This window comes from Marmota monax, unplaced genomic scaffold (assembly GCF_021218885.2).
Source record: "Marmota monax isolate L192 unplaced genomic scaffold, Marmota_monax_Labrador192_F-V1.1 WCK01_AAM20220418_F8-fsc00204, whole genome shotgun sequence".
NCBI lineage: Eukaryota > Metazoa > Chordata > Mammalia > Rodentia > Sciuridae > Marmota > Marmota monax.
Genome location: NW_026695247.1, coordinates 1826882 through 1854465, shown reverse-complemented (window position 1 = coordinate 1854465; position 27584 = coordinate 1826882). Strand labels below are relative to the sequence as shown.

The window sequence follows — 27584 nt, the reverse complement described above, 5'->3', positions numbered from 1 at the left end:
TGGGTAGGGATAGGTGGTCTCAATAAGGCCATGCTGGAACTCCTGGGCTCAAGGGAGCCTCCCAAGCAGCTGGGACTACAGGTGTGCACCACTGCAGTGGCTTGGTCTATGTTCTCTTAAGCACCCAGTAGGTCCCAACTGTGTAAGACAGTCATGAAGGAGTTTGCATTTCAAACTCATAAGGCAATTTAAAACCTCAAAGAGTCAGTGTCTAACAGAAGAAGAGTAGGCATAAAAATATAATATAGTTAAATATTTAATAGATATTAAAATAATCATTACATTTCCTCATTGCTGAAGCCAAAGAATATGCCTTTTGTAATCAAAGTAATTTTTATCATGCAAAAAGATGTTTCTGTTATAATCATAAGCACAGACTATATTTCAAGACAAGTTTAGATAGATTTCAAAAGGCCTAGGCTCAAAGAGAAAGTGAAATTTATTTAAGTAATACAGTTTACATTGTATGCTGCTGGCATACTCATATTCACAGTTTTATAAAGTAAAAAAAACTAAACTTTTAAAGTCAACTCTTAAATAGATGAATTTTCTTTAATACATTCACTAGTTAGGTCTGTTCTTCTAAGATGGGAGAAAAGACAGAAATAAGAAATATTTTTTAAAGAACAAACTCAACATGTCAGCAGCAAATTTCAGTTAATCTAAGTTGGAAACCAATGTTCCCAGTAATTGAAGTACAAAGTCAGTTCTTTAGCTGAGCCTGAACATTAAGAATATAAATTGCAAGACTTAAGAACTTGAGAGAGCATACTGTGTAGTGATTTATTAACAAATAAATATTAAAAATAGAATTCTCAAATTTTGATTTAAGAACACAATTTTGATCTAGTCAATAAAATATATTCAGAGGCATCAAAGGTAAGTAACACCAACATCGAGGGTTATTCACCAGAACTGTGAAGACACAGCACTGATCTACAAGTCGTCTTTCTAAAATCCCATGGGATGGAATGCTGAGGGCACAACACTCAAACACTAGAAGCACCAGTTTCAGGTTTAGATTCGATTCTAAGTAATGCAGTTGTTATTCTGAGAAATTCTTATTTGGGGAGATGGACAGAATTCTCAAAACAGACTCATGACTTGCAAGTAGTGGTATCATAACAAGAACCTAGAGACATATCACCAAATCAACTTCTGTTAAAGTGGTGGTCCCATGTATTCATAGTCAGTGTTACATCAGCCAGTAAACCAGCACTTTCGACAACATAACAAGTGTTGAGATAATATACTTTGGAGAAAAAAAAAAAAAAAGAACAGTTAGTCTTTAAGCAAACAACTACATTGCAATTTAACTTAACCTCATAATTAACTGAAGAGTATTTACTTCACAATCCTTTAACAAACAAAAATCAACAATAAAGCATTTTCCTTCATATTCTAATCGCCAAATTTTCTCAGCAACTTATTAATAACAACTTATCTGCAAGTCTGATCTTGCAAAAAACAGTCTTGAAACATTATTTTAAGAGCTTATATTCCAGTTGGTATGGTACCAAAATTTAGTTTAACTTCAAAATTCACAGAGAGGGGAGTGACTTCATCCTTTGTTTTCATTCCGGTGTCATGCAAGGCAGATCACAGAAACTGCACTGTCTGTGGTGTTGAGCTACAAGGCTGTGGACTGGTGTCAATACTTCAAGTTCTACTTTTACTCCAAGCTGAGACTCTTTATATACATCTGTTATATTTATGTACAGATATAGGAGGATGCATACATATATATACATACTTTTTAACAGAAAAATAACAGTAATATAAATGACCATTTTTTTTTTCCCAAAATGGATTCTATTTGGTTAATAAAGAATTTTCTTTCCATCAACCTATCGAAGTCCAGACCAACTATGCAGATAGGATGCCCATCCAGAAGAACGGGAAGCACTTTCTTCCTCACCTGTGGAGGGTTAAAAAAAAAAAAGTATTAATTTTTTCTCAATATGAAATCTATATTCTAGAATCACTCTCTGATTATATGGCAACTAAAAGACACATTTGTTACTATTCTAATTTCTTAAGAATATGAAATTGGATTTCCTAGGTTGAATCAAGTTAATGCTACTTTTATGTTTTATATTTTAATTTTGAAACAGTGACATGTAATCTAGAATTTAACACCTCAAGTGCATTAATTTCTTAAAAATCTAGCTGTAAAAATTACACAAAAATGATTCTCTACAAATAAACAATATCACCAATACATAAGAAATGCAACCACTTATTCTGAAACAGCATCTCTGCACATGATACTTTGATGTTACGAATCAAAGTCTGTTCTTGGATATTCAGTATATGTCTTCTTCTATAAGACAACTTCATAATAAAGTTCCTAGCACAACTAAGTAATGTTGACAACAAGAGAAATTTCTTTATATTCTTTTAAACAGAAACCTTTACATAACTTAACTTGGAGTCTAAAACCAATAGAATTATGGTAAACCACAAAGCTAAACCCTAAACAACATTTTAACCATTTAAAAATCAGGTTTATTTACTTACAGTGAAATTCGCCCTTCTTGGTGCATCGCACTGAGTCATGATAAATGCAGATAGTTTCATACAGTCATGTACCACCACCCCAAGAGATGGCACATTCCCTCCTACTCAGAGTTCTCCCTGGATCTTCTTGGCAACATATGGTCTGTTTTTTTTTTTTTTTTTTTTAATACTGGGAATTGAACCAGGGAAGGTTTACCACTGAACTAAGTCCCCAGCCTTTTTTTTCCCCCCTCATTTTTGAGACAGGATCTTGCTAATTCCTTAGGGCCTCACTAAATTGCTGAGCCTGATCTAAAAACTGCAATCCTCCTGCCTCAGCCTCTGGAGTTGCTGGGATTACAGATGTATGCCACCATACCCTGCTATTTTCTGCATTTTTAAAAAGTTGTAGATGGATACAATACCTTTATTTATTTATTTTCATCTGGTGCTGAGGATTGAACCCAGTGCCTCTCTCATGCTAGGCAAGCACTCTACCACTGAGCCACAATCCCAGCCCCTCTGCATATTTTTAAATATACAGAGTACATGTTGGACTTTTATAAAAAGTATCAAACTTTTCCCAAAGTATTGTAACATTTTTTAAAAAAATATTTTTTAGTTGTCAATGGACCTTTATTTTATTTATTTATAAAATCTAGCTGTAAAAATTGAGGATCGAACCCAGTGTCTCACACATACTAGGCAAGTACTCTACCTCTGAGCCACAACCCCAGGCCTGGCTGCAACATTTTGTATTGCTGAGAGTTCCAGTTATTCTTTTTGCCTTTTTATGATTAACATGATGCTGGCTTAAAGTCCAGAAAAATTCTAGGCTTCCAAGAAAATTTCAGAGTCTCTCTTGCTTTTTTCTTTGTAACATAATTTGTACATTAACATGTCATACGATCTATATTTTCATAACCTTGGAAAAAAGTGAACACTCCTTTCCATCACATCCTTTCCCTTCTTCCTCCCATCCCTAGAGGTAATTGTTATTGCATTTAGTGTGTACCCTTTCCAATCACCTGTGTTTTCATACAGATATATACAATAGTTGGATCTCATGGAGAAAAGCATCATCAAAATTTTAAATGGAAGAACTCTTTCTGTGGTTGACAAGCCATTTCCTTTCCTTTTCTGCTATAGTCTGTTTTTACTCTAATAGTACTACCTATGAACTTCTGTGTAACAAATCACTACAAACTTGATGGTTTTAAACAATACACATTTGTTATCCTGCAGTTTCTGTGGGTCAGGAGATCAGGAATGGCTCTGTTTCAGGGTCTCTCAAGGGCTGCAGTTCAAGATGTTGGCCAGGCTGGGTTCTCACTGAAGGCTGAACTGGAGGATTTGCTTCCAAATTCATGTGACAGTTGGCCGAATTTGTTCCTTGAGGCTGGTGGACTGATGGACTCAGTTCCTTACCACATGGGCCTCTCCAATATGGCAGGTCGTTTTATTGAAATATACAAGTAGAGAGAGTCTTCTAGTAAGACAGAAGTCACATTTTCTTGTAACCCATCCATCTTGCTGTATTACTGCTTCAAAATAAACTCACTAGGTCAGCCTTCTGACCATCAAGACAGGATTACATAAAAGAGAAAATTTCTAGAAGAGGGAACAATGAAGGTAAGGACTTTCTAGAAGTCTGTTTTCTGCAATCAGCATGGAGAATAACTTAAAGCTGAAAGAGGGCCAGGGTTGTGGCTCAGGATAGAACACTTGCCTAGCATGTGTGAGGCACTGGGTTTGATTCCTGGCACCACATAAAAATAAAAACAAATAAAATATTGTGTCCATCTACAATTAAAAAGATATTAAAAAAAAGAAAGCTGGAAGAATAGATATTGTTAGGGGATGAACAACTGTGTACTAATTATATTTTCTGAGTGAGACCCACTTGCTCCCAAGAATAATGAGTCAGAAGATTGGAAACATTTCCCCAAACTGAAATGCAGACCGTTGGATGTTCATCTGGGCTGAATGGTATACTCGAAGTATAAGTCTTGTGACATAATAAATATTCAGCTGTGTGCTCACTTCTGGTAGGGCCTGCCCTGATTAGATAATATTCCTGGCAGCCATTTTTCTCCCTCAATAAAAAGAACTGGAGAAAAGCTGGTCAAAGATAGGATGCATTTGCTCTTGCTCTGAGCATCTGTTTTCTTCTGATAAGTTTTTCATTCTCTGCAAATCAAATCAGATGAGTATGCATGCTCTTCCTGCCAGTTTGCAGATAATTTGACAATCTTGGCCTGTTTTCCTGTTGTGTTGTTAGCCATTTCCCTCTTTATTTACTTTTAAATATTACTGGACCTTGGCGAATATACGGTGTACTAAGTAACAATATAGAGATCTGTAAATTGTAATCTAATTGAAGAGTAAAGAAAATGTAGAGAAACAACTTTTAGTTGTACTTTGAACAGCAAAACTGAGACTCTGATTCTGCACAGAGTAGTACTGTACCGCTAACTTATTTGGGGAGCAAAGCTGCTTATCATTAAGTTCTATCTCAAGTAGAAAAGAGAAAATTTCCAAACTGTGCTGAGCTCTAACAGAGAGGGGGTAGTGTGAGTTAATATTTGTGGTGTAAGCAGAAGAGCAGCCTATACTTCTTAGCAGTATCTATTTGACGCTACTTGTGTAGGGACTACTGCTATACTCTATGTTGATTTATCATACACAGAAATGTCACAGACTATCCTGAGCAGTTCATGATACCTGCTTGGGGTTTAAGTTGGATTTGTAATGAGTGTTTATCAAAAGGAGTTTGATGTTACTTTTTATTCTCTTCCTAAACTGATGTTTTGCAAATATTTTTGACCTTACCATACAGTGAGAAAAACTAAAATTTATAGCAGGAACTGATATAGGCAGAGAGACACCAAAACTCATGTACATACCTAGAATTTCAAGAAATAATGCTTATTTTTTTCCCTCTGGTACTGGGGATTGAACCCAGGGCCTCACAAATGCTAGGAAAGCAACGTACTAGCCCTTTATTTTGAGACGGGGCCTAAGTTGGCCTTGTATTTGCAATCCTTTTGCCTCAGCCTCCTGAGTAGCTGGGATTACAGGTGTACACTGCTGCTGTGCTTGGCTCAAGAAATCATTCTTACTTTTACTAGATTCAATGTATTCTTATGTTTGTCTTATTCTTTTTATTGTATTTGCTTTTTTATATGGTACTATGGATTGAACCCAGGGGAGCTTAACCACTGAGCCACATCCCCAGCCCTTTTTTTTTTTTTTTATTTTGAGATGGGGTTTTGCTAAATTGCTGAGGCTGTCCTTGAATGTGCAAGTTCTCTTGAACATGCAATCTCTTGCCTCAACCTACCCAAGCCACTAGAATTATAGGTGTGCATCACTGTACCCGTATGATTCTTTTTACTTTATTTTTATTTATTTATTTTGGGTACCAGGGATTGAACTCAGGGGCACCTGATCACTGAGCCACATCCCCAGCCCTGTTTTGTATTTTATTTAGAGACAGGGTCTCACTGAGTTGCTTAGTGACTCACTTTTGCTGAGGTTGGCTTTGAACTCTACTTCCTCCTGTCTCACACTCATGAATTGCTGAGATTACAAGTGTGTACCACCATACCAGGCTATTCTTTTTATTTAAAAAAATATATTTTGGGTGTTATTCACCAAATTAATTTCAGTATCCACTAATTGGTAACAACCTAAATGAAAATTTTGCTATCTACTTTATACAAAACCAGACATGATAAATATTGCTATGAAGATGATGAAGGAGGCAAGAGGTACCTGTGTTTTGCTCCAAAGGTCCAGTTCCTTCAGTTCAGGAAGAGTGGCTCTTAACACTCTTTCTGATATCCCACATGTGTTGATTATTATCTGTAGTTTAGGGCCTTGGCAATGATATGTTGGCCATCAGGCGGAAGGCCCCTATCTGTAGTACACTTATGAGTTTTCTCTGTGTCTTCCCTTCTTGAACTTCAGATCTACCTAGGGAGATTTCCTTTTGCCTAAAGAATATCCTAGAGAATTTCCAGTGAGGGGAATTTTTAAAAGTCAGTTTGGAAAAAAAGTCCATGAAACATGCTTTTACAAGGTGGGCAGTCATCCCTTTGACTGCATTATACCAATGCTGTTAAGGAGTCCGCGGTGAGGCTTAATTGTATTTTTTTTCAGTGCTTGGGATTGAATCCAGGGGCCTTCACCACTGAGCCACATCCCCAGACCTTTCTTAATTTTTTATTTTGAGACAGGGTCTTGCTAAGTTGAATAGAGCCTCTCTAAGTTGCTGAAGCTGAACTTGAACTTGCAATCCTCCTTCCTCAGCCTGCAGCTGCTGGGATTACAGGCATGTAGCACCATACTTGGCTATTTGTTACTCTTTTGTCTCGGGTACTGGGTATTGAATTTAGGGGCATTTAACCACTAAGTCACATCCCCAGCCATATTTTGTATTTTCTATAGAGACAGGATCTCATTGAATTGCTTAGTGCTTCACTGTTGCTGAGGCTAGCTTTGAACTTGTGATCTTCCTGCCTCCGCTTCCCAAGCTGATGTGCACCATCAGGCCCGACCCTATTTGTTACTCTTTTTTAGGTGAGGAAATGTGTCTTATTTCTCTGGCTGCGTTTGAGGTTTGTCTTTGTCTTAGTCTTATTTACATATTTTTTAGGGTTTCCTGTTTGAGATTTTACTGGAGTTTCTGAACCATGGCTGGATATCCTTCATCAGCCAAAAAAAAAATGTCAGCCATTCTTTTCACATATTATCTCTGCCCGATTCTTTCTGTCTTGTCCTTTGAGAACTTTTATTATTTTAAAACAATGATGTCATTTATTTAAACTGTTTATTCCAAGATACACACATATACAAACACAAATGCATATGTGCATTCACTTAAAATTATAGGACTAAATCAGCAACTTTGACCAAATCACAACTTCCTCTTCAATTCCCCTTCACCCTAAATTGCTTCTCTCAAATTCTCCTTCCTGTTCTGGAAGACTTATCAGAAGTCTGCAGGGTTAGTACAAAGCATATTCCCAGCCCAGATAACTCTGTACTTTTCTCTAGGAGTGTAGGACACCTTCCTTACCAACTTCTTTTTCTAAAGGATTTTCCCAATGAGGAACTTCATTTTATAATTCTAAGCCAAAAGCAGTGGGTGTGGGAGGGAACAGAACTTCAGTTATTAGATATATGGTCAATGTTTTCATTCTATCGTTTTTTACATTTTATTTTCTTGCTTCTTCATGGTAAATTCTGCAAAATTCCTTCTAACCTGTATTCTGGTTTATATATTCTCTCTTAAATCATATCTGCTATTAAACCATCAGTTTTTGATTTTTATAAGTCTGCACTTTATGTGTGAGGTCTTGAGGGATTGAATCCAAAAGCCTGAGCCACATTCCCAGTCTTTTTTATTTTGAGACAGGGTCTCACTACGTTGCTCAGGGCCTCGAAAGGTTGCTGAGGCTAGCTTTGAACTTGCAATCCTCTTGCCTCAGCATCTTAAATTGCTGGGATTGCAGGTGTATAACACTACACCTGGCTATAAGTCTTTTTTTAAACAAGTTATCTTTTATCCACACAGATAAGAAAAGTAAATGATATATAAAGATTTAATTTGTTTAATAAATTAGTGGAGTTTTCCTGTTCATTTACAGGATTTTCCAAAAGTAGGCAATAGAATTCTAAATTTCTACAGAACTCTTCTATTTATTTTACGAATAATTATTTAAAAAAACACTGTTATGGAAACTTTTAGGTTAGTTTCTTTTAGGTCTTTTAATCAACACATCTTAAACTTAATAGGAATCACTTGGGTTTTTATAGCATTTAAATTACATAAAACATACTAGGCTTTTAAAAGGGAACTGTTATTCATGCTAAGTATTTTGATAATATATCAGTGTTCTAATAAAAGCTATCTTTGAATTTAAGAATACATATGTCATTCTGAAAATAAGTTAGAAATAAGTTTTTAAATAAAGAATGGCATATAAGAGCAAATTTATGATTTAGGATAACTATCTTACTAAAAATATACATGATATATTCTTATTTTGGATATTGTGACAAAAATACTCTTGTGGCTATGGTAATATACTCAGTAGTTAGCAAAACAAAGTTTACCATCAGTATTCAGAATATTCCTGCATCACTAGGAAGATGTGTTGTAGGAAAACAGATTCAAAGAAACTATTAATACTAAATGTGAAGTATTCCTGCAAATAATTAGGTCTGAATCTTATCAGGCCTTTGGATCAGGGATTCTGAAAGTATGATCTCCAGAAAAGGATTATCAGCATCAACTTGCTAAAATGTAAAATGTTGGCTACAGGTGTAGTTAGGTGGTAAAGCACTTCATGTGTGAGGTCTTCAGTTAGATTCCTAGCACCAAAAATAAATAAATAAAAATACAATATCATAGGTGGGGTCCAGCCATCTTTTTTTTTTAAATACTAGAAACTGAACTCAGGGGTACTTAACCACTGACACACATCCCCAGCCCTTTTTATATTTTATCTTGAAACAGGGTCTTGCTAAGTTGCTGAGGCTGGCTTTGAACTTGTGATCTTACTGACTGAGCCTTTAAAGCCACTGGGATTACAGGTGTGTATCACCACATCCAGCTTCCATCTGAGTTTTAATAAATGCACCAGATGTTTCTGCTCACTCAATTTGAGGACCATTCTAAATTTACCAGTTAGGATTTACAGGGGACAGAGAAACATGTTAAAGAGCATGAATCAGATGAGAAAATCAGTTGAAAGTGGTACATTCTGGGTCACGTGATGTCTCAGAAACTACACAATGCTACCTCAAAGATATTTTTGCCCCTACCCAGTTGCATCTGGATCTAATCAGAGAGCTAACTTCCTACTTATGTACAATACTGGAACAAATATTGCTACCTTGGAAGTACCAAATTCAGAATACTGAACTACCATAGGACAAATGACTAATTTCTTCAATTAATAAATGGCATATTTAATATGGGAACATGGAATTATTGCATACTAAAACAACAACAAAAAATCTAAACATACAAAAAAACACAAGCTGCCTGGTGCGGAGGTACATGCCTATAATCTAATTTCAGGTACTTGGGATGCTGAGGTACGAGGATGGCAAGTTCTAGACCAGCCTCAGCAATGTAGTGAGACCCTGTTTCAAAAGACAAACAAACAAACAAACAAACAAACAAAAGAACTGGAGATGTAGCTTAATGGTAAAGTATTCCTAGGTTCAGCCCTCAGTACCAAACTAACAAAACAAACCCCCTTGAAAAACAAAATACATCCCTCCAATGAAAAATCAAAACACAACAAAACAAAGGAAACCAACCAAATGCAATGCATGAGCCCTATTTTTGATACTTAAAAAGACATTTGGGTTGGGCTGGGGTTCTGGTTCAGTGGTAGAGCACTCGCCTAGCATGTGTGAGGCCCTGGGTTCCATCCTCAGCACCACATAAAAATAAATAAAGCTATTTTGTTGATCTATAACTACAAAAAAAAAAAAAAAAAAAAGAAAGAAAAAGACATTTGTATCTTTTTATAGGAATCATGTATATGAAAATGAACTGAGTACAGATGATGGAGGAATTCAGGGAAATAAATCGAACTGTGCAATTTGCTTTAAAATCTCTAGTGCTTCCTATGTCTGCCAAAAGACTGACCACGAGTTGAAAATTATTAGGGATGGGTGACAGCTACAAAATACATTACTGTAATTTCTCTGCACACTTGAAAATGTCAAAAATAAAGATGTTTTAAAACTAAACCCAGGCTGGGGTAGTGGCTCAGTGGTAGCGCACTCGTCTGGCATGTATGAAGCATTGGGCTGGATCCTCAGCACCACATAAAAATAAATAAATAAATAAATAAAATAAAGGTATTGTGTCCATCTACAACTAAAAAAATACTAAAAACAAAAAAAACAAAAGACACTAACCCTAAGCGAGGCATGGTGGTGTGTGCAGATAGTCCCAGTTACTTGGGAGGCTGAGGCTAGAAAATTGTTTTAGCCCAGGAGTTTCAGACCAGCCTGGGCAACATGGTAAGACCTCCATGTCAAGAAAGAGAACAAAAACAAAAAATGAAACAAAAACAAAAAAACTAACCCGAAAATAAAATCATGATGCTTAAGATGTAGTATGAAATCAGGAACTGTAGCAGCTGTATGAGAAGCATTTCCAAGTGTTTATACAACACACCATCAAATTGACATGAAAATTTAAACTCCACAACAGGACAGCTTTACAGCTTCATTCACCTGGAAAGAGGACAGCAGGATATGGGCCATATAACTGCTGTTCCTAGACTGTCTGGAGGTGGGAAGAGGATGGGGGTGAAGTAGGACAGGAACAGCTCAATATTATGTTTTTTTTTTTTTTTTTTTTTTAAAAGTATGCCGGGCACAGTGGCACATGCCTATAATTCCGGCAGTTTGGGAGGCTGAGGCAGGAGGATTGTGAGTTCAAAGCCAGCCTCAGTGGTGAGGCTCTAAGCAACTCATTGAGACCCTGTCTCTAAATAAAATATATTAAAAAATGGCTGTGACTGGAGTTGTGGCTCAGCAGTAGAGTGCTTGCCTAGCACGTGCGAGGCCCTGGGTTTGATCCTTAGCACCATATAAAAATAAATAAATAAATAAAAATAAAGGTATTGTGTCCAACTACAACTGAAAAATAAATATTAAAAAAAAAAAATGGCTGTGGATGTGGCTTGGTGGTTAAGCACCTCTGGGATCAATCCCCAGTACAAAGAAAAAAAAAAAAAAGTGTGATCTAAAACAAAACCACATTCATATTCAACTCAATACTAGAATTCAACTCCAGAATACAAATCTAATCTCAAAGAGTGAGAAGATCAAAATAAACAATGTATTATATTTTCCTGAGTGTTAAAATTATATAAATGTACTATATGTTAAAATGTCAACTTTTCAAATCTAGTCACAGGCATATATGATGGAATTAATTTCAAGTGAACAAAATTTAATAGCTACAACTTTAAAAATTATAGTATCATGAAATATGTGTAGGCACATAAATTGTTAACTATAGGCCAATGGTTAGTGTAAGTTATAAACAGAAGTGGAAGCTCCTGTCACATACCTTGAGCAATTGTAGCAAGTTTTCCCTTTTCTTCTGGGCTGAGTTGCAACATTGTATCTATAACAGGAAGAAGCCTCTCTCTTTCACTACCTGGTTTCAGGAAAATGAACTGCAACAAGACATTCTTCAAGTACTCCAGGTTAGCAACAGACTTCTCTCTCTCTTGATTTCTTTCCAATCTTCTTATTTCACTTTTGAGGAGCTGTTAGAGAAATGAGTTAAAAATAGGTTTTACTGGTTTCTGGTCAAACACGGCAGACTAAACACATGCATTTTTCTTTTCCCTGAACATCTGTCTCCCCGTGACAATAAAGAAAGCACTAGGAGAGGAAAAAAGAATAAATGAGATTTATCAAAAAATTCCAAGAAGATGGGAAGCAGATAAAGGAGTGGAAGTGACTCAGTCCAGTGGCTTCCCAACTACCACTGACTAGAGGAGGGGATGCATCCTGTGTAAACACTGAGAAGTTCCTGCCTTGGAAGCACAGGCATCATGGAAATGGGGCTGAAAACTGGAGGACTAATGGGAAATCTATAAAATGAACAACTGCAGACATAAGTTAGTACTATGATGCTCTCACCATCGTCTACTCTCTGTAGAACATGAGCTGAGGAAGGTAAGCAAGTTTGAAAACAGGCACTGAAGTAAACATCCACAACTTCTACTAACCTTATGCCCTTGCCTTGCTCACAGAGCTCAGGCAGGTAAGATGTTCACAGTGAACAGCACTTGACCAAAACAAAAGTCAAATTCAGGATAATGTGAACATTCAGGAGCTTAAGACATCTTAACTACTACCAGAAAAATGAGGTAAAGAATGATACAAAAAAGGTAGTAGGAAATTAAAAATCTTTGAGGATGATTTCTAGGTTTAAACAAAGCTGTAGTTTTTGTTATACAGTATTTTATAATTTTAGGTTAGTCCAGGAAAGTCAGTTAACTCCGTACTAAAATCCAGGGCATTTAAAAAAGTGACCAGAGAGTGCAAGAAATCATGCAAGTGTAAATCTGTGGAAATACAACATTTAAATACGTCACTTAGGTTTATTGGGCTAGTCAATGATTTGTGAGATATAATGATGTTTTGATAGACGAAAAAATGTTTTATAGGTAAATATTGAGGTATTTAGTAACGGAATATCATATATATATGTAAAAGTAAATAATTCAACATTAAAAAAATAATAATCTGACAAGGATAGGTGGTGACCCTACACAGAGGCAGAGCAGATCTATCTGGAGCAACAACATGCAGAAGCAGAAGAATGTATTTCTCACGCAGCAGTTAGAATTTTGCCCCACCATTTACCAGCTTCATTTTTTCCCCCTCCTTTCCAGGGACTGTGAGGGTTAACTAAGACAATATACATGTACAGTTCAGGACCTGGGTTTTGAACACGGCTCAACAAGTACCATGAGTTTATTCTTGGAGGTGATTTATCAATGAGCCAGGGTGGAAATATATCATTTAAGCAATATTTAACTGCTCTGAAACGTTTCTGGATATTTCATGTTGACTTTAAAGAGAAAAAACTTCCTATGCCACTTTGCTATCTCTGCCTACTAACTGTGCTAAGTAAGTTCAGTGTCACAAACATCAGGTGAATAATTTGAGTTAGAAGTGCTTCATTGTTTAGAATTGAAGGACCCATGCTTATTAAGTTTTACTTAAGCATATGTGGAACTTATATCACTCCAATTTCTAAATCTATTATGATTTCTTAGAAAAAGTAGGAATTAAGAGTGTATATAGGGGCTGGGGTTGTGGCTCAGTGGTAGTGTGCTTGCCTAGTACATGTGAGGCACTGGGTTCGATTCTCAGCACCACATACAAATAAATAAAGGTCCATCAACAACTAAAAAATATATATAAAAAAAGTGTATATAGTAGACATAAAAACAATCAATATTTCTTCCCATCAGGAATCTAATATAGGGAATAATCAAGATGTTACAGATATGTCTGAAATATGAAGATTTAAACTTGGGTATGTGTAGAGGGTCAGACAATCAAATTGGTGCAGAGCATTCACATGGTGGTCAGATTTTTATTACCTCACCTTGATTTGCTCCATAAGAATGGCATTGGTTGCTTCTGTTTCCCGAAGCAGGCCATTTAAGTGACCTGCGCTTTTTGTGGTAGAGCTGAGCTTCTGAACCAATTCTTCTTTGGTAAATTCAGCATGCCATACAGGAGGTTCTGCAAGATGTTGTTCTAAGAATTAATTTTCACACCAGAGATTAAAGATAAAGATTCTAAATAAGAAAAACATTTAGGGGCTGGGGAGGTGGCTCAAGCGGTAACGCACTCGCCTGGCATGCGCGGGGCGCTGGGTTCGATCCTCAGCACCACATAAAATAAAGATGTTGTGTCCACCGAAAACTGAAAAATGAATATTAAAAAAATTCTCTCCTTTAAAAAAAAAAAAGAAAAACATTTATATATAAAGTATATAAATAAGTAAGAACTCTGCATTATTATGTAAGTTGGCTTTGTTTGCCATTCATTCAACATATCCCAATTCAAAGGTTACACGCTGAATAACACAAATAAGACAGAATCTGTGTTGTAATGCATATAGTTTAAAAAGGAATACAAGCCCTGAGAGCCTTAATTCTAAATTCTGTCAGAGCTTGTGTTTTCCGATTTTTTTTTTTTTTTTGTGGTGCTGGGGACGCAACCCAAGGCATTACACATGCTGGCAAGCACTCTATCACTAAGCTAAATCATTTTATCGGTTTCAGTATACACCTTCTTTCCATCTATTAATGTTCCATGAACTTACATTATTTCACTTATGAATGAGGAAAGCTGTAACATTTACAGTCCATTTATATCAGGAATCTCCATAAGAATCTTCTATGAGGTAGGAGAGGTACATTATGCAAATTTTTATAGATAAGGGATCTGGCTCAGGATTGACAAGTAATTTTGACAAAAATCACAAAGCCAAGTCTCATTCTGGAGTCTGCCACTACAACATCAGATCATTCCTTGGGAATTCCTAAGGGAACCATAACTTGCACTTTTCACCCATACGATCAATGACCATGGATACAAATGGCTCTTATTCTAGGTGGTTCCAAAACTTCAGAAAGATGATATATTCCCTCCTAAATTATGAATAGTAACATTCATTACAGATAAGAACAAAATATACCAAAACTACATTTACTAGAGCAAATTTAGCACTACTTCATCAAGAAGAAAAACTGAAATTGTCAGTGTCTTCAAAGGGTAAGAGACTAGTTTATTTACTTGCTAATACCACTAAAGGACTTTCAATCATGTATTTCTGGCTCAAGCGTAGGGTAGAACTAGCATTTTATTTTAAAAAGACATCTGTTTCACACTGCAGGAAAGTTTTCATTTGAATAAGTAGCAGAATATTGAAAGACATTTTATTGGAAAGTGGTTCAAAAGGCTGTAAAAATTAGAGTAATATTAATTCAAAAGATAGTACAATTGAATAAGAGAAATATTTAGACAGTGTAACATACCAAGTTTAGTTTCAGGAGAATTAAGAAGCTGCTCTAAAGATTGTGTGTATGTGCTGGCAGAAGATGCAGACTCGGTATCAGTTGTTTCCATTCCTTCTCCCTCTTCTCGGGTTACAGTGTGCATATCTAGAAGGGGTAAGTCTGTGTTTCTCCTTTCTCGAAGGTTCTTCAAAGGTTGGTGGGAAGAAGCTGGGCCTATTAAATATTTTTTTTAAAAGGTATGAGATTGTTCAAAACTGATGGATTCAGCTTTTAACAAAGATACTCTATTAAAATAAAATGATTCTGGGGATGGCAAAGGAACTTAGAGAACTAGAAGACAAATGGAATATGAAAAGAGAAGTGCTAAAACCAGTCTGAACAATAGTCACTAAATTTTTAAACATTTTAGGCTTTTTTTTTTTTTTTTTTGGTGGTGCTGCCGATTGAACCCAGGGCCTTTTACATGTAAGGCAAACACTCTACCAACTGAGCTATATCCCTAGCCTAAACATTTTAGTCATTTGAGCAGAGCTATTAATTGCTACCATCTAGCTATGATAAACTGTTGGATAAGACAAAGATCATAATGTTGTACTACTTATGTTCATTAATTTATGGCAGAGGGCTAAACGGTTACTAAATTTTGTTAAAAAGTCTACCTATTTTTGTGGGTTAGGTATTTCCCGTCACTGCATTCTTTCTAACACAAAACACTGCTGCAGTCTGCTGGGCAGCCGATCTTGATGATGCTGATAATGAACACTTGTACAGAACTGTCATGTTCATAATATAGTTTCAAAATACATTACTTTATTGAGTCTAAGAAATCTGAAGTACAGAGAACTTTAATGACTTCACCCAAGGTATCATGGTTGTTAGGGACCAAATTCTAATCCAAATTTTTTTTTTTTTTTGGTCCCATGAAGTTGCCTCTACTGTTCTTTCAACCCTAAGTTAGCTCTCTGCCCTTTCTGGAGCATTTTCCTGGGTTCTGATATTTCACCAACTGCTTATTTCCACTGTTCATTCCTAGAATACAACCTCTTGTGTGACTTATTTTTCCCTGGCTGATTACTTCCTATTTTGACTCTTAGTACATGTCAAAAGTCTCTGAAATTGTTTTCTGACATTGACAAGTGACCTGCAGCTGCCATGTTCCATTGACAACATCATCTGTGTGAAACAAACACAATAAAATTATGACTAAAGCATAGCATTAAGATGGTTGACAATTTCCCAATTCTTCCTGGGAGAATGCAAGATTAAGACTCCAATGGATTAAAAATTAGAAAGGGAAAGCACTGTACTGGCCAACAATTCTACGAGTCAGTGCTGCTTCGCTCCTTGCTCTATCTCTTAATGGTTTTAGGAAAATTTGATATATTTTGATGATCTACAATGGAGAACATAAAGTATCCAGTGGTGAATACTAGAATTAGAGTATTTCTCATTATAATGAGTATGTCTTCAATCAGAGAAAAAGAAATACTCATTTACATGGAAGATAATAAATTCATGAGAATCAGTATTTTAAGAGGTAACACAGGCTGCTCTAAGTATAATCCAGAAGGGTTCAAATGGTTAAAAAAGGTTCTTAGTAAGCAGAAATTCAAAATTTTAATCACAGAACTGATACTGGTTGCCATCTAGTAAATTCTGACTTTCTTGTGAATTTGTGAACAATGTGTGTATTCAAGTGACATCAATATGTGAAAAACATGAACAACTAGTACTTCCATGGGTACATACATACTTCTTGTGGTTGGTTCACTCTTGAGCTGGAAGAGTTGAGCTTCCACCTTAGAGAGCTGCTGCTGTAAAGTCTCCATTGTCTTTCTGTGCTCTTCTTGCAAATGTCGCACTTGATCTCTGAAGCTGTTGCGGAGGACCTCGTTCTGGGATGTTAGCTGACTTACTGTCTGAGCATGTTCAGACTTCAGCATCAGGTTCTCAGATTGTACTGAACATAACCTGAAGAATGAAAGGAACTTAATTCATATGTTGACTCAGCCTTTCTCAACTGGGTTCTGCAAAAGAATCCTGAGGACATCTAATAAATGTATGTATGAACCAACTTGTCGCCTATACATCTATAATGTACTGCTGTGTTAAAATCTAGATGACTAGCTGTCCTCTAGTTAGAAGTCTTTTTTTGTGTTCTACAGTTCAGATACAGAGCCTTGGTTCAGGGACTCTGTTGTGTGATTTAGGCAAGGAAATTTCTTAATGGTTCATCATAAATTAGGACTATATTTAGGGTATAACATATACTATCATAATTACCAAAATGCCTATCATCATCCTCAACATCTTCCTAGCTTATATAACATCTTTATTAAAATAATATTTTCTTTAAAGACATAATTTTTTTTAGTTGAATATGGGCACAATGCCTTTATTTTATTTATTTATGTGGTGCTGAGGATTGAACCCAGTGCCCCATGCATGCAAGACAAGCGCTCTACCACTGAGCCACAACCCCAGCCCTAAAATTATGCTTGTAATTAACCCATTTCTTCAGGTCATTTTATGTAGCAGCTTCCACAAATATAACATTATTCTTTTCTTTATTACCATGAAAACATGAAAAATAACACTTTCTACAAAGAGAGTCTTAAAGGAAAGTATCCATTTTTGAGTGAATTAATATAAAACTTAAATACAAAGACCTGGTTTACTGTAGCTGCTTCCAAATTTGAGTGTACATCAGAATTGTTGGAGTTCCTCTTAAGAATTCAGACATCTGGTTGTGGCTCAGCGGTAGAATACTCATGTACCACATGCAAGGTGCTGGGTTTGATTCTCAGCACCACATAAAAAAATAAATAAATAAAATAAAGGTATTGTGTTCAACTATAACTAAAAATAAATATTAAAAAAAAAAAGAATTCAGATGTCTAGTTTTCATGCTACAGTCATTGAATCAGAATCTCCAGCAATGGCTCTAGGAATTGCCAACTTTTAGCAGTTTTTTCATGTAATCAGCATGACACTAGTTAGTAGACCTTACACTTTGGGAATAACTACTTTTAATGATTTACTTGTAGTTTTAAAGTTTTATATGTTTGGTTTTGGTTAAAAAATTTTTTCCTTTTGAGTTTTTTGTTTCTTTGGTATTGGGATTGAAACCAGGGGCACAAGAAAGTCAAGGAAGAATTGTTAGGAAGTCACAACTTTCTAAGAGAATAAAGAAACACTTAAGAGCTAGGCAAGGCTTCTAGCTTTCAGGCAGTATCAACGACACTTCTGAATTTACCCATGTGAAAACTAGATGAGCAAACCCCTTTCATATGGAATTGGGATGAATATGCTAGTGAAAGTTCACTTTCCTATCCCATTTGTTACTGGGATGTTACATTACCTGGGCTCTCTGGATAATGTATGTAACAGGCTAGCATAATTAGCACATTCCTCTGGAGCTGTTTTTATAATTTCATATAGAAAAAGTATAAATATTCAAACATTTAAATAACAGAGACCATCAAAGAAAGTATTTTTGAAGGAGGAAGGCCAATTTTTAGTATTTAAAAGAATATATAGTAGCTACTCAAAATATTCAATGGATGATTAAATACTTTAGAAGCATCAATTATTAATTGTCCTTTGTGTTAGCAATACTGGAGACACACACACGTGTATTATATACATATATACATACACACTTATACACACACACACACACACTTTTTTTTTTTGTGGTGGTGGTATTAGGGATTCAGGGGATTGAATTTAGGGGTATTTTACCACTGAGCTATACCCCCATATATTTTTATTTGTTATTTTGAGACAGAGTTTCACTAAGTTACCAACTCTAGCCTCAAATTTGCAATCCTCCTGTATCAGCCTCTTGAGTCTCTAGAATTACAGGTATGTGCCACTGTACCTGGCTAGCAATGCTTTTGCAATAACTTTTCTATAGTAAAGAAAGAATGCTGAAAATTTCTGTTGTAAATATCAAGTAAATGTAATTATTTATAAGCTAATCTAATGGAAACCCTGCTGATAGTAGTTAAAATGTTGGTAGATCTTCCCTGAAACTTTTGTTTACGTGATTAACATATAAACTACATGTTAAAAAAAAAAAGTGTAAGCCAAGAAATCACTTCCTTTCCTTTTTCAGGTTAGCATAAGATTATGTATATACTATAAACACAATTTTGGCAGGTAAAGTACCCTAAAACCCTTCAGGAAAGACACTCAAAGAAGAATTCTTTCTCAGTGTCCTAAGATATAACAAGTATTACCACCAACTTCCTATTATAGGAGGTCAAAAGTTCTTCTTTGCAATAAACTATTTATTCTGCCTATATTCCTGAAGTCTAATAAAATATTGTAATGATTAACAAGATATGATAAGTTCAAAATAGAGTTGCAAAGGTGAGCTGCATTTTATTTTTTAGTTAGAAGCTGTTTAAATGTTTTCCTTTGGAAATGAAGAAAAATGCTTATAATTTGACACTTGGGGTGGAAAGTAGCATTTTCTTTCTTCTGAGGCATTAATTGTCTTTTGTGTTAACAGTATATATATATGTATATATATATATATATACATATATATATACACACACACACACACACACACATATATACATACACATGTATGCATATATATACATATTATAATTTTGATATAATCCATGCAATATTCTATATAATATATATAATCCTTCCTCTTTTTTTGGTGGTACTGGGAATTGAACCCAAGGGCACTTTACTACTGAGCTATGTCCCCAGACCTTTCTATTTTTTAAAAAAATTTTCAGACAGGGTTTTGGTGGTACCAACTATATACTAGTAACTCTTTTTAATAACACTAATATTCTAAAAATGACAAATACAAAAACAATCCAAAGAGGGAGGCTTTATGGTAAATGAAACAAAGTTATTAAGCTTTTAGAAATGTCTACTTATTTTTAAATCTGTACTTATTCCAGGGAGCAACTTATTAGTAGTTCTAACAAAGAAACACTGCTGACTGCTACAAATAGCATTAGCGCTACTAGCAATCTTACTTTTCTCGAAGTTCCGCCTCTTTGGATACTGTTTCCTGAAGCATCCTGTTGTGCCTCTCCAGAAGAGTATCATGCTCAGATTGCAACGTCTGAAGTTCAGCTACATTAATCTGTAAGTTACTTTGGCTTTCTTGTAATTTGATTTTCAGTTGATCAATTAACATTTCCATGTGTTCCCTAAAATAGAAATAAATAGTTATAAAACATGAAAGGAGTGAAACTCCCTTTTGTGGTTTCCAATATATTTTAATCATTTAATCTTTCCATGTCATACTCATTATTATGAATGATTCTAAAGCAAATATAATTATCGTAAGGATTCAAAGAATAGGATTAGATATAATAAAAGATGTTAGATTTTAAACCTCTGGTGCTATAAATTTACAAATAAGAAGTCTCTGAATTTTAAAAATTTATACAGTGGAATAGAACATTAAACATCATCAAAATAGCTTATTTATGTTATGAATTATGCCATTAGTTAAAAAATAACCTACATAGTTCTATATTAACCATTATGAGAACTATATTTAGACCAAGCTACAGTGAAAGACAAGACCCGAAGAAAAGCAGGTCTTTTTAGAGTTAGAATAAAATTTAGATGAAAACAAATATTTAAAATCCATAATTTTGACACCATCCACACAATATTCTATTCATTTCTTTTTTTTGAGAGAGAGAATTTTAATATATATATATATATATATATATTATATATATATTTTTTTTAGTTTTCGGCGGACACAACATCTTTGTTTGTATGTGGTGCTGAGGATCGAACCCGGGCCGCACGCATGCCAGGCGAGCATGCTACCGCTTGAGCCACATCCCCAGCCCCTCTATTCATTTCTTTAAAAAAGATTTCTTTTTTGTAGATGGACACAATACCTTTATTTTATTGATTTATTTTTATGTGGTGCTGAGGACTGAACCCAGTGCCTCATATGTGTAAGGCAAAGTGTTCTATTAGTGAGCTACAACCCCAGTCCTATTCATTTCATTTTTTAAAAAAATATTGACTGTATAAGAAAGTAGAAAAAATGTAAAACAATTATATTCAAATGGTTGGAACCCAATCTTCAGGCATGTTCAAAAATGGCTCTTGAAAATGGTGACACTTTTTCCTAAGGCATCAAAATTATACCTTGGAGAAAAGGCAGCCTTTTTTAACAAACGGTGCTCGGAAAACTATACAGCAATATGTAGAAACATGAAATTACACACCCACCCCCTCACCTTGCACAAAACTCAAATCAAAATGGATCAAAGACTTAGGAATTAGACCAGAAACTTTACAACTAGAAGAAAACATAGGGTCAATACTCCATCATATTAGTGCAGGCACCAACTTTGTTAATAAGACCTCCAAAGTGCAATAAATAATACAAAGTGGAATGCCATCAAACTAAAAAGTTTCTGCACAGCAAAGTAAATGAATTAAGAACACGAAGAAAGAACCTACAGAATGGAAGAAAATCTTTGCCAGCTACTCCTCCTACAGGAGATTAATATCTAGAATATACAAAGAACTCAAAAAACTTAACATAATAAAAACTCAAAACAAATAACTCAATCAATAAATAGACAAAAGAACTAAATAGAAATGTCCCAAAAGAAGAAACACAAATGGCTAACAAATATACGAAAAATATATGTTCTAACATCTCTAGCAATCAGGAAAATGCAAATCAAAACTACACTAAGATTTCATCTCCTTCTAGTCAGAATGGCAATGGTCAAGAATGTCAACAACACATGCTCGTGAAGTTGTGGGGAAAAAGAAACATTTGTACATTGTTGGTGGAATTGCAGACTAGTACAACCACTCTGGAAAATAGTATGGAGATTCCTCAGTAAACTAGGGATGGAACCACCATATATGACCCAGCTATCCCACTCTCTGGTATTTTCCCCAAAGCTCTTTAAATATAGCATATTGCAGAGATATATTCACCTCAATGTTTACAGCAGTACAATTCATATTAGCTAACTTATGGAATCAACCCAGATGCCTCTCAGTAGATGGGATTAAGAAATTATGGTTTATATACACAATGGAGTTTTACTGAGCCATAAAAAGAATGATATTAGGCATTTGCTGGTAAATGGATGGAAATGGAGAATATCATGTTAAGTGAAACAGGCCAAACTCAGAAACTCAAAGGTTGAATGTTTTGTCTCAGATGTGGAAGCTACAGTAAAATAAAAGAAATGAAGGGGGAAAGATAGGACTATATAAAGAACCAATCAAGAGCTAGGGATATAGCTTAGTTGGCAAGTTTCAATCCCCAGCACCAAAAAAAAAAAAAAAAAAAGAACCAATCAAGCCAGATGAGGTAGCGCACACCTGTAATCCCAGTGGCTCAGAGGGCTGAGGTTGAGGCAAGAGGATTGCAAGTTCAAAGCCAGCTTCAGCAAAAGTGAGGCACTAAGCAATTCAATGAGACCCTGTCTCTAAATAAAATACAAAACAGGGCTGGGGATGTGGCTCAGTGGTTGAGTGCTCCTGAATTCAATCCCTGGTACCTCCCCCAAAAAACTTAATCAAATATAAATTAATAGACTAGCAAAAGGAAGTCAAGTAGAGTAGAAGAAGGAGAATGAGAAAAGGGAGGGAGGATGAGAGGGAAAGGGGGAGGGAAAAGGAAGGGATCATGAACTCAAATCAATTTCTACTGCATGTATGAGTTTCTTGGAATGAACTGAACTACTACATTCAACCTCTATTAAGAGAAGATCAAATTTTAGTCAAAGTGATACCAAATGTTTGTTAGTAATTGTTAGGTTGGTTTGAGGTGGCTAAGGGAACAAAGGACCAGGTGACCAACACATGCAGGTGTCGACAGAACCACCTGTCAATCAGCCAGGTCTCCTGACCAATCCTGGATCTCTGCAAGCTCCCCCAACCAACCCAGTAGGACAAGGGACTCTAAAAACCTCCCTTTCCTGTCCCAAGCCCTTCCTTCCTGCCCTAAACCCAATAAAAATTTCAATCCGGCTGAGCCTGCGAGTCTTCTGGACCTGCTCTGTTGGATTGGAGGGTCTTGCCTGGGAACAAATATCAATAAAGCCTTGTTCAGCAGCCTTTTAATCTGCCTACTTTTGGTCACCGGTCCCTGACCTTACAGTAATAATATATATAAAATTCTATAGTTGAAAGAAATCAAAATACGATTTTCAACCTACTTGGTGAAGAACCTGTGTCTCATGTTTTTTTTTTTTTTTTAAAGACTTTACCTTTCTTGTTTAGCTCCTTCACTTTCAGCCTGAGACACAGATTTGTTTTTCTGTTGCTTTAAAACGTTGTGAACTCTGACTTTGTAGCTCTCAAATTCAGAAGTTACAGCAGCTTGTTCTGCCTATGATATTTAAAAGAAAACATTTTCTATTATAACATGATCCCATTTTCTTCCAGGTTAACAAACTAAGATGAAAATTTGTTTTTGAAAATGAATAGCTAAGATTCATTTTAGCCTCAATTAACTTCATAAAAAAGTACACTTCTGTTGGTCTTACACTTTTTTAAAGCCTTTCAAGGCAATAAGAGAACAAACAACCCAATCAACAAATGGGCCAAGGACCTGAACAGACACTTCACAGAGGAGGACATACAGTCAATCAACAAGTACATGAAAAAATGCTCAACATCTCTAGCTGTCAGAGAAATGCAAATCAAAACCACCCTAAGATACCATCTCACTCCAGTAAGATTGGCAGCCATTAGGAAGTCAAACAACAACAAGTGCTGGCGAGGATGTGGGGAAAAGGGTACACTTGTACATTGCTGGTGGGACTGCAGATTGGTGCAGCCAATTTGGAAAGCAGTATGGAGATTTCTTGGAAAGCTGGGAATGGAGCCACCATTTGACCCAGCTATTCCCCTTCTTGGTCTATTCCCTAAAGACCTAAAAAGAGCATGCTACAGGGACACTGCTACATCGATGTTCATAGCAGCACAGTTCACAATAGCAAGACTGTGGAACCAACCTAGATGCCCTTCAATAGACGAATGGATAAAAAAAATGTGGCATTTATACACAATGGAATATTACTCTGCATTAAAAAATGACAAAATCATAGAATTTACAGGGAAATGGATGGCATTAGAGCAGATTATGCTAAGTGAAGCTAGCCAATCCCTAAAAAACAAATGCCAAATGTCTTCTTTGATATAAGGAAAGTAACTAAGAACAGAGTAGGGACGAAGAACAGGAGAAGAAGATTAACATTTAACAGGGATGAGAGGTGGGAGGGAAAGGGAGAGAGAAGGTAAATTGCACGGTAATGGAAGGAGACCCTCAGGGTTATACAGTGGAGGGGGTAGAGAGAGAGGAGGGGAGGGGAGGGGAGAGGTGGGGAGGGGGGAGGGTGGATGATGGGAAAGGCAGCGGAGCACAACAGACACTAGTATGGCAATTTGTAAATCAATGGATGTGTAACTGATGTGAATCTGCAATCTGTGTATGGGGTGAAGGTGGGAGTTCATAACCCACTAGAATCAAAGTGTGGAATATGATATGTCAAGAAATTTGTAATGTTTTGAACAACCCACAATAAAGAAACCAAGAGATGAAAAAAAAAAAAAAAAAAGGATATAATTTTGTCTAACAAGAAATTCTTAGATTTACTGACTACCCATAAACTTTGCAATACACTATTTGCTTTTGTAATTTTATAAAGTTTTTTTTTACTTATAAGTTAAATTCTGCGTCATCCACTGAAGTGATTGGTAAACTTACACAACACTACTGCAAGATCATTTATATAAGAGCTGTACCTCTACAAAATTACTGTATCATTTCTAATTGTTTTGTATGTTGAAGACAAAAAGTTAGGTTCCTATGAACGAACACTCTATTAGAATGTCATTTTATAACTTGTAAATCCTCAGATTCATAATACTTTTAAAATAAAAAGGTTTACAAATAAGTGATTTTCTTTCATACATAAATTACACAACAAGATTTAAATGGAAACAATATGTGCTCATATTTTTCTTTTTAGCTTAGCAAAAATTGCTATTCAAATGATTCTTAAGGTGAGGATGCACTTTGGGGTAGAGTAGGCTGAGCCAAACCAAGAGCTCATTTAATTAAGTGCTCTTAACTGCAAACCAATGAAAAGGAGATCACAGCCCTGAGTAAACTGCTCACTAGCAGTTAATAAAATCCCCTTGGGAAGAGGCTTCTGTTATGAAGGATACACCTTTGCAGCACGGCTCTCTTCCTGAAGTGCAGCCACTCTCTGCTGGTATGCACTCATTGTGCGTTGGTGCTGCTCTGCAGAGGTCTTCAGGTGCTCGTGAAGTTTGTGTTTCTCAGATGTTACTTCAGCGAGTTGAATCTAAAAGGTAAAAGTTTTAAGCTTAGCTCTGGTAATTCATATCTTCACTGGTTAAAGATATTTTCCTTAAAACATGAACTTTGAGATAAGTATATATAAATGATAGAATTAAGTAGTGAAAAAATTTTAGGTATTATTTATTATTATTAAAAAAGTAAAGCAATATGAAAAGACCATTTATTATGCTAAGGTGATTTACTTTTTCTTAAACCAAAATTAATAAAGAAATCAATCCCCCAAATATCAGATTGCATATTTAACACTTCAAAACATTTTATCCACCCATACAGACAAATATATTTTAAACAAATATATAAAACTATTTCATGAATTGCTTTGTGTCAATGCAATATCATTCAGAGGATTCAGATGAGGTTTGAGGCTATATTTATTTTATTATGAACTATATTCTACATTTATTTTATTATGAACTATATTCTTCAAATGCATGAAAATAATCTGGCCTGAACTAAACGGTTTACCAGTTTTATACTACCTGATTTACCGCTTCTACTTCCTCAAAATGTTGAGAAATCCTTTTCAATATCCTTAGAAGGTAATTCCTTACAGGATAAATAAAATCCCTAGAAAATAACTCATTTCAATATGGAATTTTTTTTTTTTTTTTAAATCTTAAAAAGTACAAGGAACCTTACTTTATAGACTTCCACTTGCTGTTGACTGGCTTCCAGCTCACCCTTTAATGATGCTTGAAGTATTAAATGATCAGTTTCCTACAGAATGAGAATCTTGGTTAAATTAAAAAATGAAATTATTTATAAATAAACTATGAATACATATTAAAATGAAAAATGAATAAATTAACATACTGCCTGCTTTGAATCTGCTAGTTCCTTTTTTGTTTTCACAAGTAACTGCTTGATTTTGGTGTTTTTTTCTTCATACTGTTGCACTGAAGACTGTAGTGAAGCTAGCATGGGAAATAATTTCAGCAGAAAGAGATGAAACAGTTTTTAATGAGTGAATATAAATATGTCAATGATGAGTCTTTTCTTTGTATTAAGTTACCTTTGTATTAATTTGTTTGAGCTTTTTATTATGATATATTTCAAACATACTTGACAGTAGTAACTAAGGTACAGTAAACTCCAATGTACCATCATCCAACTGAACAATTACTAATACACCCAATCTTATCTCACCCAGACAAGGAGTCAGCAAAGTCACAGGCTATTTTTGTGAATATACTTCTATTAGAACAGCAAGGCTCATTCATTCAAAACAGTCTATGGCTGCATTTGTGCTAAAACAGTGACTTGAGTAATCACCACAGAGACTGTGCAGCCCATAAAGCCTAAAATATTTACTATCCGGCTCTTTATGGAAAAAGTCTGTCAACCCCTGACCTATACCTTACCTACTCTCTGAATCCCCTCTGGATTACTTTAAAGCAAATCTGTTCATCTGTAAATATTCAGTGTATATCTCTAAAATAAAGGTCTATATTTGCTCTATCTCTAAAAGATAAGAAATCTACTTTAAATAAGTACCTCAAAAGAGAGTCTGTATATTTACAATTCTATCATATTAGAGGCACATTCCTACTTGATCATCTGTTTTTCTTATAGTAACTCGACATTTTAAGAAAAAATTTAGCTGTAGATAGATACAATATCTTTTTTTTGTCTTTTATTTATTTATTTTTATGTGGTGCTGAGGATTGAACCCAGTGCTTCACACGTGCGAGGCAAGTGCTTTACCACTGAACCACAACCCCAGCCTGCAGATGTTTTTTGTGAGAGGGACTGTCAGTAAAAGAGAGCACACTAAGGAGCCAATCAAATCATAATAAAGAAGAAACTTTGCTGCTTACAGAGGCAAAGAAGGAGCAAATATCAAGTAGGAATAAGTGGATTAATTGTGTAGACCACAAGGAGCCTCTGCAATGAGCAGGACAAATCTGGCTGCAGTCTGTTATAAAATAAACCAAGACTATGTAACAGTGACTTTGTGGTCTCTGAAGCTTCAGAGATTTACAATTTGGTCGTTTACAGAAAAAGTGTGCTTAACTCCTGATCTAGACTACTTACATGGACACTATGTGGTTGGACTGTTGAAAAATCATATAAGCAATGATTAACTGTACAAACTTAAATTCACACACATATATTAC

At 35.5% G+C, this 27584-nt stretch overlaps 1 protein-coding gene across 5 annotated transcripts in view; it reads right to left on the bottom strand.

Moving 5' to 3' along the window:
* Positions 1–238: 238 nt before the first annotated feature.
* Positions 239–27584, bottom strand: part of Gcc2 (GRIP and coiled-coil domain containing 2) — a 49871-nt gene continuing 22525 nt past the window's right edge. For 4 of the 5 annotated variants that reach the window (XM_046420242.2, XM_046420243.2, XM_046420244.2 and 1 more), the window contains 10 exons: positions 26281–26381; positions 26107–26184; positions 25313–25450; positions 23345–23466; positions 20108–20284; positions 16849–17066; positions 15114–15308; positions 13673–13812; positions 11612–11813; positions 239–1918 (listed from right to left, as the gene is read on the bottom strand). In XM_046420242.2, coding sequence (XP_046276198.1) covers positions 1848–1918; positions 11612–11813; positions 13673–13812; positions 15114–15308; positions 16849–17066; positions 20108–20284; positions 23345–23466; positions 25313–25450; positions 26107–26184; positions 26281–26381 — 1442 coding nt within the window. In that variant the 3' untranslated portion in view covers positions 239–1847. Of the gene's footprint in view, positions 1919–11611; positions 11814–13672; positions 13813–15113; positions 15309–16844; positions 17067–20107; positions 20285–23344; positions 23467–25312; positions 25451–26106; positions 26185–26280; positions 26382–27584 lie in introns of those variants that run through there. The other variant, XR_009226491.1, reaches the window with a different exon arrangement.